We start from the raw sequence: 18365 nt of genomic DNA on the forward strand, positions 1-18365 counted from the left end.
AAAAAAAAAAAAAAAATGTTGCAACCTTCTATAAGGTCAAATAAATATGCATAGTTGAATATTGCCCTGATATATGAATAAACTGTAACTTATTTAATTATTCCCCTATTACTAGACACACATTTTTAGAGTGGTTTTTTTTAATGTAAGTTCAAGGTATTTTTTAAAAAGTTCTATGAAGGGTCTTGTTAAAGACACACTAAATTTATAATAAATCCTTTTAAAATTATGTAATATACCATGCATACAGAAGTCCATATAATATATATGTGCAAGTTTAACAAATATAAAATTTAGAAATGCCTATGCCCTTCTTTACCCAAGTTAAAAAAAAAAAAAGGAATATTACCAGCACTTTAGACACCCCCTCTGAATAACTCCCCAACTATATCCATCTTGCTATGTACAAAAGTATTTGTCTCAATTATCCCGTGCTTTTCTTTATCTTTGCCACTTATGTATGTATATAACTGAAAATAGTACACTAGGAAATTCCAAAGACCCATTCCTCTACAGAAACATAGAGAAAATGTCAAAACTGTCCAAATCTGCTTTATCAGAACTCTAGAAAATAGTCAAAGATGTACAGAAATCAAGTGAATCCTTCAACAAGTAAAAGGTGACTAAAACATGGTAGAACTCTGTGGCATTTTAATTTACCCTTGCCATATCCCCTCCTCCTCAGCTCAGCAGTCATCTTGAAGATGGCAGTCCATGTTCCCAGTGTGGGTTCCTTGTTCTCAGAAGTTGTTTGTCTCTTTTGACTTGTCTAGGAGCTTCCTAAAAAATCACTACAGAGGGCTTGCCTTTATTTCACCTAAGTTGGAACTCTCTCATGGCAAAGAAAGAGCTAGAAGGAGAGCATTCCTCAAAAACATTAAAAGGCAAATAAACTACCCACTGCTTCCTGGGAGCAAAGATATCAATTGATATAAACAATAGATTCACTTAAAAGCCTAGAGGAAAACCTGGGGAGTGAGTTATTTTGAGAAATAAGGACTGTGAAGAGCTTTCACATTATCGCTGGGAATCTCACCAAATAGAAAATATCAGTAAGAAAATCAAAATTATAGTCCAGGTAGTGGTTCATGCCTATAATCCTAACACTTTGGGAGGCCAAGGTAGGAGGACTGCTTGAGTCCAGGAATTTGAGATCAACCTGGGAAACATGGTGAGACCTTGTCTCTGCAAATTAAAAAATTGGCCAAGTATAGTGGCACATGACTGTGGTCCTAGCTACTCACTGGGAGGCTGAGGTGGGAGATTCATTTGAGCCTGGAAGGTTGAGGTTTCAGTGAGCTGTGACTGTGCCACTGCACTCCAGCCTGAGCAACAGAGCAAGACCTCTACTCAAAAAAAAAAAAATTATAAGAAGGCATCAAATAGAAATTATGGAGCAAAGCAATACAATAACTGAAGTGAAAAATTTATTAGAGGGGTTCTACAGTAGATTTGAGCAGGCAGAAATAACAATCAGTGAACTTGAATATAAGTTATTTGAGATTATCTAGTCTGATGAACAGAAAGAAAAACACATTTAGTAAAACTAACATAGCCTAGGAAACCTGTAGAACACTACCAGTTGTACCCTGTACACATAATAGGAATCCTAGAAGAAGGGGAGAGAGAAAAGAGACAGAAAGAATATTTGAAGAAATAATGGTCAAAAATGTCCCTAAGTTGGCCGGGTGCAGTGGCTCATGCCTGTAATCCCAACACTTTGGGAAGATGAGGTGGGCAGATCACTTCAGGCCAGGAGTTTGAGACCAGCCTGGTCAAAACTGTAAAACTTTGTCTCTACTAAAAGTACAAAAAATATTAGCCAGACACGGTGGCACACATGCCTGTAGTCCCAGCTACTTGGGAGGCTGAGGCACGAGAATCATTTGAACCTGGGAGGTGGAGGTTGCAGTGAACTGAGATTGCAACACTATACTCCAGCCTGGGTGATGGAGAGAGACACTGTCTCAAAAACAGCAACAACAACAACAACAAAACCTTAAAACTTCCCAAGGTTGGCTGGGTGCAGTGGCTCAGGCCTGTAAACCCAGCACTTTGAGAGGCCGAGGTGGGTGGATCATGAGGTCAAGAGATCGACACCATCCTGGCCAACATAGTGAAACCCAGTCTCTACTAAAAATACAAAAATTAGTCAGGTGTGGTGGCGCATGCCTGTAGTCCCAGCGACTTGGGAGGCTGAGGCAGAAGGATCACTTGAACCCTGGAGGTGGAGGTTGCAGTGAGCCACGATTATGCCACTGCACTCCAGTCTGGCAACAGAGCAAGACCCTGGCAAAACAAAACAAAAAAACTTCCTAAGGTTGATGAAAGACATGAAACTATATATCCAAGAAGCTCAATAAGCATCACATAAATAAGCTTAAAGAGGTTTAGAAAGTAGCAAAAGAGAAGTGACTATCAACAAGGGATTCTAGATGAGATTAACAGCCAATTTCTCATCAGAAACCATGGAGACTAGAAGGCAGTGGAATGACATATTAGAGTGATAAAAGAAAACAAAAATGTCAACCAAGAATTCTAGCAAGCCAGAAATGACACTAGGGACATTAATACTGTTCTTACATATAAATGGGATTATAAGAGAATACTATGAGCAATTATATATCAACAAATTAGATAACCTAAAATAAGATGCATAAGGGCACTGCCAAAACTGACTCAAAAAATGCATAGGAAATCTGAATAGATCTCTAACAAGTGAAAAATTGTAATCAATAATCAAAAACCACCCCAAAAAAAAAAAAAAAAAAAAAAAAAAAAACAGGACCATTACTTCACTGGCATATTCTACCAAATATTTAAAAGAACTAACATCAGTTTTCTCAAACTCTTCCAAAACAAAACAAAAAAAGGAACACATTCTAACTCATTTTATAAGACAGCATTATAAACCAAAGCCATAACAAGAAAAGGAAACTTCAAATCCATATCTCCAGTAAATATAGGTGCAAAATTCCTCAACAAAATACTAGCAAGTCAAACCCAGCAGTATATTTAAAGAATGAAATACCATGACTAATTAAGATTTATCCTAAGAATGAAAGGGTAGCTCAATATAAGAAAATAATTCATCAATATACCACATTAATTACACTAAGTCAATAATCAGAAGAGGAAATTAAGAAGCCAAATTTGTGGCTCACACCTGTAATCCCAGCACTTTGGTAAACTGAAGCAGGTGGGTCACTTGAGGTCAGGAGTTCAAGACCAGCCTGGCCAACATAGTGAAACCCTGTCTCTACTAAAAAATAAAACAAAACTTAGCTGGGTGTGGTGGCATGAACCCATAGTCCCAGCTACTCAGGAGGCTGAGGCAGGAGAATTACTTGACCCCAGGAGGCGGATGTTGCAGTGAGCCATGATCATGCCACTACAATCCAGCCTGGGTAAAAGAGTGAGATTCCATCTAAAAAAAATAAAAGCCAAATGCATTTCTAATAGCATCAAAAATAGCTAAATGCTTAGGAGTTAATTTAATTAAAGTGGTATCAGACTTATACATTAAAAACTACAAAACATTGTGAAATAGATTTAAGACAAGTAAATGCATAAACATCTCATGTTCATGGATTGGAATGCATAACATCATTAAGATGGCAATACTTCTCAAAGTTATTTACAAATTCCATACAATCTATATCAAAATTCCAATGGGCTTTTTCACAGAAATGCAAAAGTCAATACTAAAACTTACAGAGAATCTCAAAAGACCCAAAATAGCCAAAACAATCTGGAAAAAGAACAGAGTGAAAGGACTCACACTTTCTGATTTCAAGACTTACTACAAAGCTATAGGAATCGAGGCAGTGTGGTATTGGCATAAAATAGACATATAGATCAACAGAATATAATTGGAAGTTTAGAAATAAACCTGTATACCTGTGGTCAATTAACTTTTAACAGAGGCGCCAAGATCATTCAATAAAGAAAGAATAGTCTCTTTAACAAATGGTGCTGGGACAACCGGATATCATGTGCAAAAGAATGAAATTGGACTCTTATTTCATCCCATATAAAAAATAACTCAACATTAATCAAATACCTAAATGTAAGTGCTAAAGTTATAAAACTCTTAGAAGAAAACATACATTTAAACCTTTGTATCCTTGAATTAGTCAACGGTTCTTTAGGTATAAGATGAAAAGTGCAAGAAATCAAATTCAAAAATAGGTAAGTGAGCCAGGCTCATGCCTCTAATCCCAGCACTTTGGGATGCTGAGGCATGAGGATCACTTGAAGACAGGCGCTCAAGACCAGCCTGAGAAGCAAAGCAAGACCCTGTCTCTACAAGAAAATTTAAAAATTAGCCAAGCACATGTGCCTGTAGTCCCAGCTTCTCAGGAGACTAAGGTAGGAGGATCCCTTGAGCTCAGGAGTTCCAGGCTTCAGTGAGCTATAATGGTGCCAACTCCAGCCTGGGTGACAGAGCAAGACCCAGTCTCAATCAGTCAATCAATCAATAGACTTCATCAACATTTTTAAAATTTTGTGCCTCAAAAGACACTATCAACAGAGTGAAAAGGCAACCTATGGAACGGGAAAACATACTTCCAAGTCATATATCTGATAAGTGTCTGGTGTCCAGAATATATAAAGCATTCTTACAACTCAACAACAAAAAGATAACCCAATTTTAAAATAGGCAAAGGACTTACGTAGACATTTCTCCACAGAAGCCATATAGATGGTCAAAAAGTACATAGATGCTCAATAACATTAGTTATTAGGGAAATGCAAATCAAAACCACAGTGAGATACCACTTCATTTCCACTAGAATAGTTATAATTTTTCTAAAAAGCTGAAAATAACAAGTGTTGATGAGAATACGAAAAATTAGAATGCTCATGTATTATTGGAGGGAATGTGAAATGATGCAGCCACTTTAAAAAAGTCAGTTTCTAAATAAGTTAAAAATAGAATTACCCTAAGACTCAGCAATTCCACTCCTAAATATATACCCCACATAATTAAAAACAGATGTTCGAATAAAAACCTATACATGAATGTTCATAACAGTACTATTCACAATAGCCAAAAGAACACAAACATCCATCAACTGATGGACGTATTTTAAAATGTGGTATATCCAAATGATGTAATATTCAGTCACAGAAAAGGAATTAAGTACTGATACACAATACAACACAGACAAACTTCAAAAGCATTTTGCTGATTGGAGAGATCATGGCGGACAGGAAGCAGGACTAGATTGCAGCTCCCACTCGGACAGACAGAGCAGCCTATGGAGGCTCGAATCATGAACTTTTGCTTCAGAACAACTGCAGGAATAAATCAGGAAAGCTAAGAGAATCCACAGACCCTCTGAAAGAAGTGGATTGCTCCTGCAGGGTCCAAGAGACACCCCAAACATTGTGAGTGCCCAAGCTGTGGAAGTGGGAAAGGGGAATTATCCACTCCTGAAAACAAACGCTCACTGTGGAACCTGAAGGTCTAGATCATGGGAGAAGATACTGACCTTACCTGCTGCTGAGTCAATTTAGAGAGCCGAGTGAAATACAGCAGTAGAGGAAGATGCAGGAAAAGCCCTGTGTGCTTGCTGGGTCCCCTAGCAAGCCATTTCTGCCTTGCTTCACAGGGGTCCTCAGAGAGCGCTGCGCATGCACTAGGGAAGGGCCACATAAGGAAACCTCCAGATGAACTTTGTAACAATTTAAACTAATTAAGAAGTCTCCTGCCCAGAACTCAAGGGAGGGTGTGAATCCGGTGTGCAGACTCCACAGCTCTACTTGCTTTCTCAGCTGGAAGGCAGGTAGGCTGAGGTAAGTTCTCAGCCCCGCTTGCCCACTGCCTGGAAACAGACTCGGTGTTATTGGGGGAAGGAGCATGGTGGGAGTGAGGCCAGCCTTTTCAATTGCGTGGGAGCTGGGTGAGGCCTGTAACTACAGGCTTTCCCCCACTTCGCTGACACCTGCACGACAGGGTAGAGGCAGCCATAATCATTCTAGGAACATAACTCCATTGACCTCGGAACCACACCACCAACCCCCACAGCAGCTGCATCAAGACATGCCTGAGGAGAGTCTGAGCTCAGATATGCCTAGCCCTGTCCCCACACTAATGGTCCTTCCCTACCCACCCTGGTAGCTGAAGACAAAGGGCATATACTCTTGGGAGTTCTGGGGCCCCACCCACCACCTGTTCCCTCCCCTTACTACCACAGCTGATGCTCCTTGAAAGCACCACCTCCCAGCAAGAGGCCAATCAGCACAAAAATAGTGCATTAAACAGCCAAAGCTAAGGACCCTCAGCGTCCATTTTACCCCCACCCCTGCCACTTCCACCAGAGCAGGTGCTGGTATCTATGGCTGAGAGACCCACAGATGGTTCACATCACAGGACTCGGTGCAGACAACCCCCAGTACCAGCCCAGAGCATGCTAGACATGCTAGGTGGCTAGATCCAGAAGAGAGATAACAATCACTACAGCTCACATCTCAGGAAGTCACATCCCTAGGAAAAGAAGGAGAGTACTACGTCAAGGAAACATCCATGGGACAAAAGAATCTGAACAACAGCCTGGAGCCCTAGACCTTTTCTTGACAGAGCCTACCCAAATGAGAGGGAACCCAGAAAGCCAACTCTGTTAATATGACTCAACAAGGTTTTTTAACACCCCCAACATATACCAGCTCACCATCAATGGATCCAAACAAGAAGAAATCCCTGATTTACCTGAAAAAGAATTCAGAAGTAGTTATTAAGCTAATCAAGGAGGCACCAAAGAAAGGTGAAGCCCAATTTAAGAAAGTCAAAAAAAAGATGCAAGAAATGAGGGGATAAATTTTCAATGAAATAGACAGCATAAATAAAAAACAATCAGAACTTCAGGAAACAATGGACACTCTTACATAAATGCAAAATGCACTGGAAAATCTCACCAATAGAATTGAACAAGCAGAAGAAAGGACTTCAGAGCTCAGAGACAAGGTTTCTGAATTAACCTAATGTAACAAAGACAAAGAATAAGAAAATATGGGCTGGGCTTGGTGGCTTATGCCTGTAATCCCAGCACTTTGGGAGGCCAAGGTGGGTGAATTACCTGAGATCAGAAGTTCAAGACCAGCCTGACCAACATGGAGACACCCCGTCTCTACTAAAAACACAAAATTAGCCAGGCGTGGTGTCACATGCCCGTAATCCCAGCTCCTTGGGAGACTGAGGCAGGAGAATCGCTTCAACCCAGGAGGCAGAGGTGGTGGTGAGCCGAGATCATGCCATTGCACTCCAGCCTGGTCAACAAGAGTGAAACTTTGTCTCAAAAAGTAAAAAAGAAGAAAGAAAGAAAAGAGAATATGAACAAAGCCTCCAAGAAGTCTGGGATTATGTTACATGATCAAACTAAGAATAATCGGCATTCCTGAAGAAGAGAAATCTAAAAGTTTGGAAAATATATTTGGGGAATAATGGAGGAAAATTTCCCTGGCCATGCTAGAGACCTAGACATCCAAATATAAGAAGCTCAAAGAATGCCTGGGAAATTCATCGCAAAGAGATCATCGCCTACACACATTGTCATCACGTTATCTAAAGTTAAGATGAAGGAAAGAATCTTAGATGTGAAACAACAGCACCAGGTAACCTATAAAGGAAAAGCTATCAGATTAACAGCAGATTTATCAGCAGAAATCCTATAAGCTAGAAGGGATGGGCACCCAGTTTTGTGCTGTCTTCAGCCTGCTTAAAACAATTATCAGCCAAGAACTTTGTATCCAGCAAAAATAAACTTCTAAAATGAAGGAAACATTTTTTCCTTTTTCAGACAAACAATGCTGAGAGAATTTGCCACTACCATGCCAAGGCTACAAGAACTGTGAAGAGGGGATCTAAATCTTGAAACAAATCCTGGAAACACCTCAAAACAGAAGCTATTAAAAAAAAAAAAGAGGGCTAGCAAGATGGCCAAACAGGAACAGCTCCAGTCTACAGCTCCCAGCAAGATCAACACAGAAGGTGGGCGATTTCTGCATTTCCAACGGAGGTACCCAGCTCATCTCATTGGGACTGGTTACACAGTGGGTACAGCCCACAAAGGGCGACTGAAGCAGGGCGTGGTGTTGCCTCACTTGGGAAGTGCAAGGGGTCAGGGAACTCCCTCCCCTAGCCAAGGGAAGCCGTGAGGGACTGTGCAGTGAAGAATGGGGTATTCTGACCCAGATACTATGTTTTGTCCATGGTTTTCACAACCCGCAGACCAGGAGATTCCCTACACCACCAGGGCCGTGGGTTTCAAGCACAAAACTGGGTGCCCATTTGAGAAGACACCGAACTAGCTGCAGGAGTTTTGTTCTGTTTTTCATACCCCAGTGACACCTGTAACACCAGCGAGTCAGAAGAACCCTTCACTTGCCTGGAAAGGGGGCTGAAACCAGGGAGCCAAGCGGTCTAGCTTAGCAGATCCCAACCCCACAAAGCCCAGCAAGCTAAGATCCACTGGCTTGAAATTCTCACTGCCAGCACAGCAGTCTAAAGTTGACCTGGGATGCAAAAGAAACTATCATCAGAGTGAACAGGCAACCTATGGAACGGGAGAAAATTTTTGCAATCTATCCATCTGACAAAGAGCTAAAATCCAGAATCTACAAGAAACTTAAACAAATTTACAAGAAGAAAAACAACCCCATCAAAAAGTGGGTGAAGGATATGAACAGACACTTGTCAAAAGAAGACATTTATGCAGCCAAAAAACATATGAAAAAAAGCTCATCATTACTGGTCATAAGAGAAATACAAATCAAAACCACAGTGAGATACCATCTCATGCCAGTTAGAATGGTGATCATTAGAAAGTCAGGAAACAACAGATGCTGGAGAGGATGTGGAGAAATAGGAATGCTTTTATGCTATTGATGGAAGTGTAAATTAGTTCAACCATTGTGGAAGACAGTTTACAAGAAGAAAAACAACCCCATCAAAAAGTGGGTGAAGGATATGAACAGACACTTGTCAAAAGAAGACATTTATGCAGCCAAAAAACATATGAAAAAAAGCTCATCATTACTGGTCATAAGAGAAATACAAATCAAAACCACAGTGAGATACCATCTCATGCCAGTTAGAATGGTGATCATTAGAAAGTCAGGAAACAACAGATGCTGGAGAGGATGTGGAGAAATAGGAATGCTTTTATGCTATTGATGGAAGTGTAAATTAGTTCAACCATTGTGGAAGACAGTGTGGCGATTCCTCAAGGATCTAGAACCAGAAATACCATTTGACCCAGCGATCCCATTACTGGGTATATACTCAAAGGATTATAAATCATTCTACTATAAAGACACATGCACACATATGTTTATTGTAGCACTGTTCACAATAGCAAAGAATTGGAACCAACCCAAATGCCCATGAATGATAGACTGGATAAAGAAAATGTGGCACATACACCTCATGGAATACTATGCAGCCAAAAAAGTATTACTTCATGTCATTCCCAGGGACATGGATGAAGCTGAGAAACCATTCTCAGCAAACTAACACAGGAACAGAAAACCAAAAACAATATGTTCTCATTCATAAGTGGGAGCTGAACAATGAGAACACATAGACACAGGAAGTTAGCGTCACATACTGGGGAGTGTTGAGGGTGGGGGCTAAGGGAGAGATAGCATTAGGAGAAATACATAATGTGGTTGATGGGTACAGCAAACCACCATGGCACATGTATACCTATGTAACAAACCTGCACATTCTGCACATGTATCTTAGAACACAAAGTATATGGAAAGAAAACACAATTAGAAAACAACAACAAAAAAAAACAAGGTATTGGCAACACATAGCATGATGAATGGAATAGCGTCTCACATCTCAATATTAACGTTAATGTCAATGATGTAAATGCTCCACTTAAAAGACACACAACTGCAGAATGGATAAGAATTCATCAACCAACTGTTTGCTGCCTCCAAGTGACTAACCTAAACTGAAGCTAAAGAGGTAGAAAAAGACATTCCATGCAAATGGACACAAAAAGCAAGCAGGGGTGGCTATTCTTATATCAGACAAAACAAACTTTAAAGCAACAGCAGTTAAACAAGACAAAGAGATATATTACATAATTATAAAAGGCCTTGTCTAACAGGAAAATATCACAATCCTAAATGTATGTGCACCTAATACTGGGGTTCACAAATTTATGAGACACTTACTAACAGACCTAAGAAATGAGATAGACAGCAACACAATAATAGTAAGGGACATCAATACTCCACTGACAGAACTAGACAGGTCACCAAGACAGCAAGTCAACAAAGAAACAAGAGATTTAAACTATTCTCTGGAACAAATGGACCTAACAGTTATTAACAGAACATCCTACCCAACAACTGTAGCATATACATTCTATTCATCAGTGCATCGAACTTTCTCCAAGATAGACCATATGATAGGCCACAGAACAAGCCTCAGTAAATTTAAGAAAATTGAAATTATATCAAGCACTCTCTAAGACCACAGTGAAATTAAGCCGGCAACCAACACCAAAAGGAACCTTCAAAACCATACAAATAATGGAAACTAAATAAGCTGCTCCTGAATGATCACTGGGTCAAAATGAAATCAAGATGGAAATTTTAAAATTCTTAGAACTGAACAACAATAGTGACACAATCTATCAAAACATCTTGGATACAGCAAAGGTGGTGCTAAGAGGAAAACTCATAGCCCTAAATGCCTACATCAAAAAGTCTGAAAGAACACAGACAATCTAAGGTCACACCTCAAGGAACTAGAGAAACAAGAACAAACCAAACCCAAATCCAGCAGAAGAAAGGAAATAACCAAGATCAGAGCAGAACTAAATGAATTTGAAACAGAAAAAAAAAATAGAAAAGATAAATGAAACAAAAAGCTGGTTCTTTGAAAAGGTAAATAAAATTTGATACACCATTAGCAAGATTAACCAAGGAAAGAAGAGAGAAAATCCAAATAAGCTTGATTAGAAATGAAACGGGAGATATTACAACAGATGTCACAGAAATACAAAAGACCATTTAAGGCTACTACAAACACCTTTATGTGCATAAACTAGAAAAGTTAGGGGAGATGGTAAATTTCTGGAAAGATACAACCCTCCCAGCTTAGGAAGAATTACAATACCTTGAATTCTAGAATACCTAGAATCAGGAAGAATTAGATACCTTGAACAGACCAATAACAATCGGCAAGATTTAAACAGTAACAAAAAATTACAAACAAAAGAAAGTCCAGGATGAGAGGGACTCACAGCTGAGTTCTACCAGACATTCAAAGAACAGGTACCAATCCTATTGATACCATCCATAAGATAAAGAGGGAATCCTCCCTATGTCATTCTATGAAGACAGTATCACCCTAATACCAAAACCAGGAAAGAAAATAACCAAAAAAAAGCAAATTTCAGATCATTATCCCTGATAAACATAAATGCAAAAATCCTTAACAAAATACTAGCTAACCAAATCCAACAACATATCAAAAAGATAATCCACCATGACAAGTGGGTTTCATACCAGGGATGCAGGGATGGTTTAACATATGCAAGTCAATAAAAGTGATACATCACATAAACAAAATTAAAACAAAATCACATGATCATCTCAATATATACAGAAAAAGCATTTGACAAAATCCAGCATCGCTTTATAATTAAAACTCTCAGCAAAATTGGCATACAGGGGACATACTTCATTATAATAAAATCCATCTATGACAAACCCACAGCCAATATAATAGTGAGTGGGGAAAAGTTGAAAGCATTCCCTCTAAGAACTGGACCAAGATTAGGATGGCCACTCTCACCGCTCCTCTTCAACATACTACTGGAAGTCTTGGCCAGAGCAATCAGACAAGAGAAAAAAATAAAGGGCATCCAAATCAGTAAAGAGGAAGTCAAACTGTCGCTGTTTGCTGATAATACAATTGTTTACCTAGAAAACACTAAAGACTCCTCCATAAGGCTCCCAGAACTGATAAAAGAACTACCCCGAGGCCAGGTGTGGTGGCTCATTTCTGTAATCCCAACACTTTGGTAGGCTAAGGCAGGAGGATCACTTGAGCCCAAGAGTTTGAGATCAGCCTTGGCAACATACTGAGAGTCTGTCTCTACAAAAAAATGAAAAATATTAGCCAGGCATGGTGTCACACACCTGTAGTCTCAGCTACTTGAGAGGCTGAAGTGGGAAGATCAATTGAGTCTAGGAAGTCGAAACTGCAGTGAGCCAAGTATTGTACCATTTCAGCCTGGGCAACAGAGCAAGACCCTATCACAAACCAAAAAAGTACCTGAGGCTGGGTAATTTATAAAGAAAAGAAGTTTTGTTTGACTCATGATTAAGCAGGCTATACAAGCATGGCACCAGCATCTATTCAGCTTCTTCTGAGGAAGCTTTTACAGCAAAAGTGAAAGTACACCAGGTGTGTCACATGGTGGTGACAGAGAGAACAAGAGAGGAGGTGCCAGGTTCCTTTAAATCACCAGCTCTTCCATGAACTAATAGAGTGAGAACTTATTTATTACTGCAGGGAGGACACCAAGCCATTCATGAGGGATCCACCCCCATGAACCAAACAACTCCCACTACACCCCACCTTAAACATATTTCAGCATAAGATTTGGAGGGGACAAAACTCCAAACCATAGCACTAAAGATAGAAAATACTGATGCAGGAGCTCGATCCAAAGATTTTTATTTAATTTGTCTGCCATAATATCTGGATATCAGGAGGTTTTTTCTTTTTTACTGTGTGACTCTAGCCAAAGAAAGTGTTAAACAGCCCCCCAGGTGTTTCTAATGACTGGCCTATACCATTGCTATTCACGTGTCCTGTGAACCAGCAAGATCAGCATTACCTAAGTGCTTGTTAGAAAATCACTCTCTCAGGTCCCAACCTGCTGAATCAGACGCTGCAATTTAACAAGATGTCCAGGTGATTCATATGCACATTAAAATTTGAGAACTCCTAGAAAAGACTTTCATTGAATCTCAGTTTCACTTACAAGCTGCCCCAGTAGCCATCAATGAAGATTTTCTCCTTGCTCATCCTTGCCAACTTTTCCTAGGAGGCATCTTTGAAGAAGTAGAGTAAGAGGATCCAAGAAAGAAATCCCAATTTTCAGGAGAAAACAAAAGTCCAATTAATTTTTTTTAACTGAAGCTAAATCTATTTCTAATTTGCACTAGTTTCAAATTCTCCACTGTTAGAAAGTGAAATGAATGGAAACTGACAATTTGACTAAATTTGTCGATTAAATGACTTCTCTACATCAACAATTTTGAAATTCCTTGCACATTAATTACACATCATCAAGGTCACTCAAGGCAGCTCCTTCCCAATACCAACCACGTGGTCTTTACAGTGAAAGACTTCAAGAAAATTTAGTGAATTTAATTTTTAAGTGACCAATAGAATATAGTGTTCTGTTCCTGTATGTTAAAGCACTTCATTGAGGCTACACAGAAAAGATGTGTTCATCAATATATCTCAGTTTCAGAATTAGAGTCACAGGCAAAACTACCATTTATTTCACTGATTCCCACAGATGATTCCTTAATGGAATGCAATCTCTTTGCAATAGAAAGCCTCCTGCAATGTGTCTGTAATTCCTGTAATTCCACTGGCTCCTCTGCTTCCCTAATTCTAGCCAATATACTAGAATTAATAATATATATATATATCTACAAGCTAATATACTGAATTCTAGGTGAGCCCCCAGTGCTGGAAAGAGAATGCACTCCAGGGAAACTTGGGTAAGCCACTGAGACCACACGGGGAGAAACACAGGGCTTTACAGTAATCCCTGAGAGAAAACATAGATTTAACACTGACAGAGTTAAACCTCTCAGCAAATTCTGACAAAAGCCTCTAGGGTCTCCAGGAATGAAGGAAGGGCAATAAACCACATATAATGCCCTCAGCTGGAGTTTTCCTCATCAGAGCCAGTGAAGTGGAGATGCTTGATGCTGAAGTTATGCTCAGCTCTGCTATGCCCACCACTCTCTCCAAGCTGAACCAGAAAAGCCATCATTGTGGGTAAGAAACCACTGCTATGATCTACTACGGAGTCTCTTTGACTTTATAAACCTGATTAGGCACTGTTTCTCTGCAAAGACTCAAAGGAGGCAGTATAATAGTATAGCATAAAAGTTCCATATGTGAATCCAGGACATTCATTGGGTAAAAAGTCATGCCCCTCTCTGAGCCTCATTTGTAAAATGAAGTTAGATTATTATACCATTTCTTCTAATTCTATGATTTTATGGTTATTAACAACCATCTTTCTGAAAACAATCTTACTTTCCAGCAGTTATCAGGTGGTATGTTCCTTCTCTCAGAATACCTGGGAAGACAATATACTAAGTGAGGGGCATTCGAAAGAAGGCTATCAAATCAAGCTATCACACTTAGGGTGGGTGGATTGGTGGGTTGATTAGTTCGTTGGTAGTTTCTTGTACTGGAAAGGAATACAGTACATGAAAAAGCTGGTCTCAGCCGGGCGCAGTGGCTCACGCCTGTAATCCCAAGACTTTGGGAGGCCGAGGCGGGCAGATCACCAGGTCAGGAGATCAAGACCATCCTGGCTAACATGGTGAAACCCCATCTCTACTAAAAATACAAAAAATTAGCCGGGTGTGGTGGCGGGCGCCTGCAGTCCCAGCTACTCGGGAGGCTGAGGCAGGAGAATGGCATGAACCCAGGAGGCAGAGCTTGCAGGAAGCCGAGACTGCGCCACTGCACTCCAGCCTGGGCGACAGAGCAAGACTCCGTCTCAAAAAAAAGAAAGAAAGAAAGAAAGAGCTAGTCTCCCAGGATTGTAGCTCAAACAATTATATATCTCAAAAAACAGGAGAAACAGTATGTTTGTGGCATAAAATAATGAATATTCCATTCTAATTACCTAACTATTCCCAGATAGCATTTTGGAGACTTTGGAGGGTGGTGTTATATAGAACTTTGTGAAATCTGTTTATTCCATCAATACGAAAATTCTGAAATTGATTACTCAGGTGTTTCTATTAAGCTCTCCACCATCTGATCACTCCATTACTTATCTATATTTCTCCAAGGCTTCAGGAAAAACAATGTTGTTGCTAATAAAGCACTTACAGAGAAGGGTAGTAGAAAAGATGAAATGTAGTGTAAAGTTGTCAGTGTATAATAGAGAATGTCCTAAACTGTTACTCTCATCAAGCAGGCATTCAGAACAAAGGGCGGGAGACTCAAATCTCACAATTCTGGTTCCCAATTTAAATCTGAGCCTGGACTTGTTCTCTGACCAGTGTATAGCAGAGAAAGGGATTTATTTATGCTTTATAAATAACAATCTGGAAATCACCTATTGAGCACCTTATTCAAGGAAGACTATAAACACATGTATTTTACAATCACTGTTGATTGCAAAGCTGGAAAATTTTAGAACTCAGATACTCCAAATCAGATACTCCAAATTTCCCTTTTTATGCATCCTTAAAGACTACCAAAGAACTAGTGATGTTGAAGTTCAAATCTTTGTTCCCAAGACTACCTGATCCTTCCTTCAAATTCTGTGTTCTTTGTTGCCCTTCACATTTGTCTTTTTACATTTCTGACAAAGTTATGGCTGGTGACCTGCAATACACAAGACAAGAGATCTGAACTTAACAAGAAACTCAATATTGAAACTTTTTTTTTTTTTTTTTTTTTTTTTTTTTTTTTTTTTTGAGGTGGTGTCTTGCTCTGTCACCCAGGCTGGAGTGCAGTGATGCGATCTCGGCTCACTGCAACCTCCACCTCATGAGTTCAAGCAGTTTTTCCGCTTGGCCTCCCAAGTAGCTGGGATTACAGGCACGCGCCACCACATCCAGCTAATTTTTGTATTTTTAGTAGTGATGGGGTTTTGCCATGTTGGCCAAGCTGGTGTCGAACTCCTGACCTTGGCAATCTGCTCACCTTGGCCTCTCAAATTGCTGGAATTACAGGCATAAGACATTATGCCCAGCCAAAACTACCATTTTTTTAAGGCTTAATCAGCAAATTTTAAGTATTAATCAAGTATAAGATTACTGTTGTTTAAACACATTTGTATATTTTATTTAATTCTTAAATACATAAACTTGTTGCTACTGAAAAGTACATACGTAGTCAAATATTTGAAAGGGTCCTTACCTTCCTTTCAGTAACCAATATTCTAATAGATAAGATTGTAGATAAAACCCCATTTGACCTCAGATTCTTTTAGAGAATCCCTTTGTTTTCATGACCGAAAAGCTCACTAAATAAACTAAATTTTGTATTGAAAACATCATTTTCTTTATTTCATCTATATGGTATCTGATTACAAAAGTAAGATAGTTCCTTTTGTATAATATGTGTAAAAAACATAAAATAAATACTGCAGATGTTTTAAAATATTATCATGGAGTTGTATCTCCATGCAGCAGTCAATCTATTTTGTTTTGTTGTCAAAGATCTAACCCAATTTTACATCAGTTATCCTCAAAATATTTTTTCTAACAAGTTGGACTAAATAAGAGAAAATTGATGAGCTCGTGCTAGAAAATCCATAATCAACATTGGAAAAACAAATCAAAAGCTGAAAAGGTCTTCTCAAGCATCCAAGGAAAAGAAAGAAAATACATTTGTCTGGTTCTGCCACTAGTGTTGAAATTCTAGCTGCATTTGGATGGTATTGGATTCTAGCAAAATAACACTGAGACTTAGAACCACAATCAGTTCAAAATATAGTAGGACGTATTCTCACCTGATCTCAGAATGTCTTGTGTATTTTCCTGTATAGCTCAAGTTCTCGTCTCGATAAAGTCCTTGAGATATGTAGCAAGCAATTGGATTATACTCCAAGAGACTTGGATTACACTCATGTCTTTCTTCTTCATAGATTTAAGACCCATGAACAGGTCAGTAACACACGTCATGACAGAGTTTATTCTCCTGGGATTCCCTGGTTGCTGGAAGATTCAGATTTTCCTCTTCTCATTGTTTTTGGTGATTTATCTCTTGACCTTGCTGGGAAATGGAGCCATCATCTATGCAGTGAGATGCAACCCACGACTACACACCCCCATGTACTTTTTGCTGGGAAACTTTGCCTTCCTTGAGATCTGGTATGTGTCCTCCACTGTTCCTAACATGCTAGCCAACATTCTCTCCAAGACCAAGGCCATCTCATTTTCTGGGTGCTTCCTCCAGTTCTATTTCTTCTTTTCACTGGGAACATCTGAATGTCTCTTTCTGGCAGTAATGGCTTATGATCGATACCTGGCCATCTGCCACCCACTGCAGTACCCCGCCATCATGACCGGAAGGTTCTGTGGTAAGCTGGTGTCTTTCTGTTGGCTCATTGGATTCCTTGGATACCCAATTCCCATTTTCTTCATCTCCCAACTCCCCTTCTGTGGTCCTAATATCATTGATCACTTCCTGTGTGACATGGACCCATTGATGGCTCTATCCTGTGCTCCAGCTCCCATAACTGAATGTATTTTCTATACTCAGAGCTCCCTTGTTCTGTTTTTCACTAGTATATACATTCTTCGATCCTATATCCTGTTGCTAAGAGCTGTTTTTCAGGTCCCTTCTGCAGCTGGTCGGAGAAAAGCCTTCTCTACCTGTGGTTCTCATTTGGTTGTGGTATCTCTTTTCTATGGGACAGTCATGGTAATGTATGTAAGTCCTACATATGGCATCCAAACTTTATGGCAGAAGATCCTCACACTGGTATATTCAGTAATGACTCCTCTTTTTAATCCTCTGATCTATAGTCTTCGTAATAAGGACATGAAACTCGCTCTGAGAAATGTCCTGTTTAGAATGAGAGTTCATCAAAATTCGTGAGCCAAAGATGTGCCATATTTATAAGTTCTAATGAAGAACAAGGTTGAGATGTTGTCAGTTCTTTAGCAGTCTTTTAGTCCTCAGTCTGAGTAATTAGAGGTTGTATATTTTACCTGGAAGTGTGCCCAGCTGAAATACGTTTTCAACACTGACTCTTTAAACCTTAATTAACTGGTCGACATCCACTAAAAAGTTTTCAAAGCCTGTCTTTATTAGAATGATAAAACGGAATTGCTATGTGAGATGCCCTCCTGCTGTCATGCCCCATGGTTCACCATTGTATAACTTCTTCCTCATAGCAACAAGACAATAAACCCAACTTTGTTCAATTGCAGGTATGTTCCTAGGAGTCTTTGTCTGATGGGATTCAATAGTAGCACAATACCCAGCAAAGAGTAAGGCCTCAAACATGTTTTTTAAATATCTCTATCTCAATTTTTTTACTTACAACAATAATATGTGATTGTTGTAACAAACTCAAGCAATTCAGAAGAATTTCCATCTTCACTCCCAT

The 18365-nt window shown here is 39.4% G+C and overlaps 1 protein-coding gene across 1 annotated transcript; it reads left to right on the top strand.

The window, feature by feature from the left end:
* The first annotated feature begins 16829 nt into the window (after positions 1–16829).
* Positions 16830–17899, top strand: LOC108527292 (olfactory receptor 11H4). The gene has a single exon (XM_017868472.1). The coding sequence runs from the start codon at positions 16877–16879 to the stop codon at positions 17849–17851; it is 975 nt and encodes a 324-aa protein (XP_017723961.1). The 5' UTR covers positions 16830–16876; the 3' UTR covers positions 17852–17899.
* The last annotated feature ends 466 nt before the right edge of the window (positions 17900–18365 follow it).

The sequence above is a fragment of the Rhinopithecus bieti genome, unplaced genomic scaffold (genome assembly GCF_001698545.2).
Source record: "Rhinopithecus bieti isolate Rb0 unplaced genomic scaffold, ASM169854v2 scaffold_3902, whole genome shotgun sequence".
NCBI classification, from domain to species: domain Eukaryota; kingdom Metazoa; phylum Chordata; class Mammalia; order Primates; family Cercopithecidae; genus Rhinopithecus; species Rhinopithecus bieti.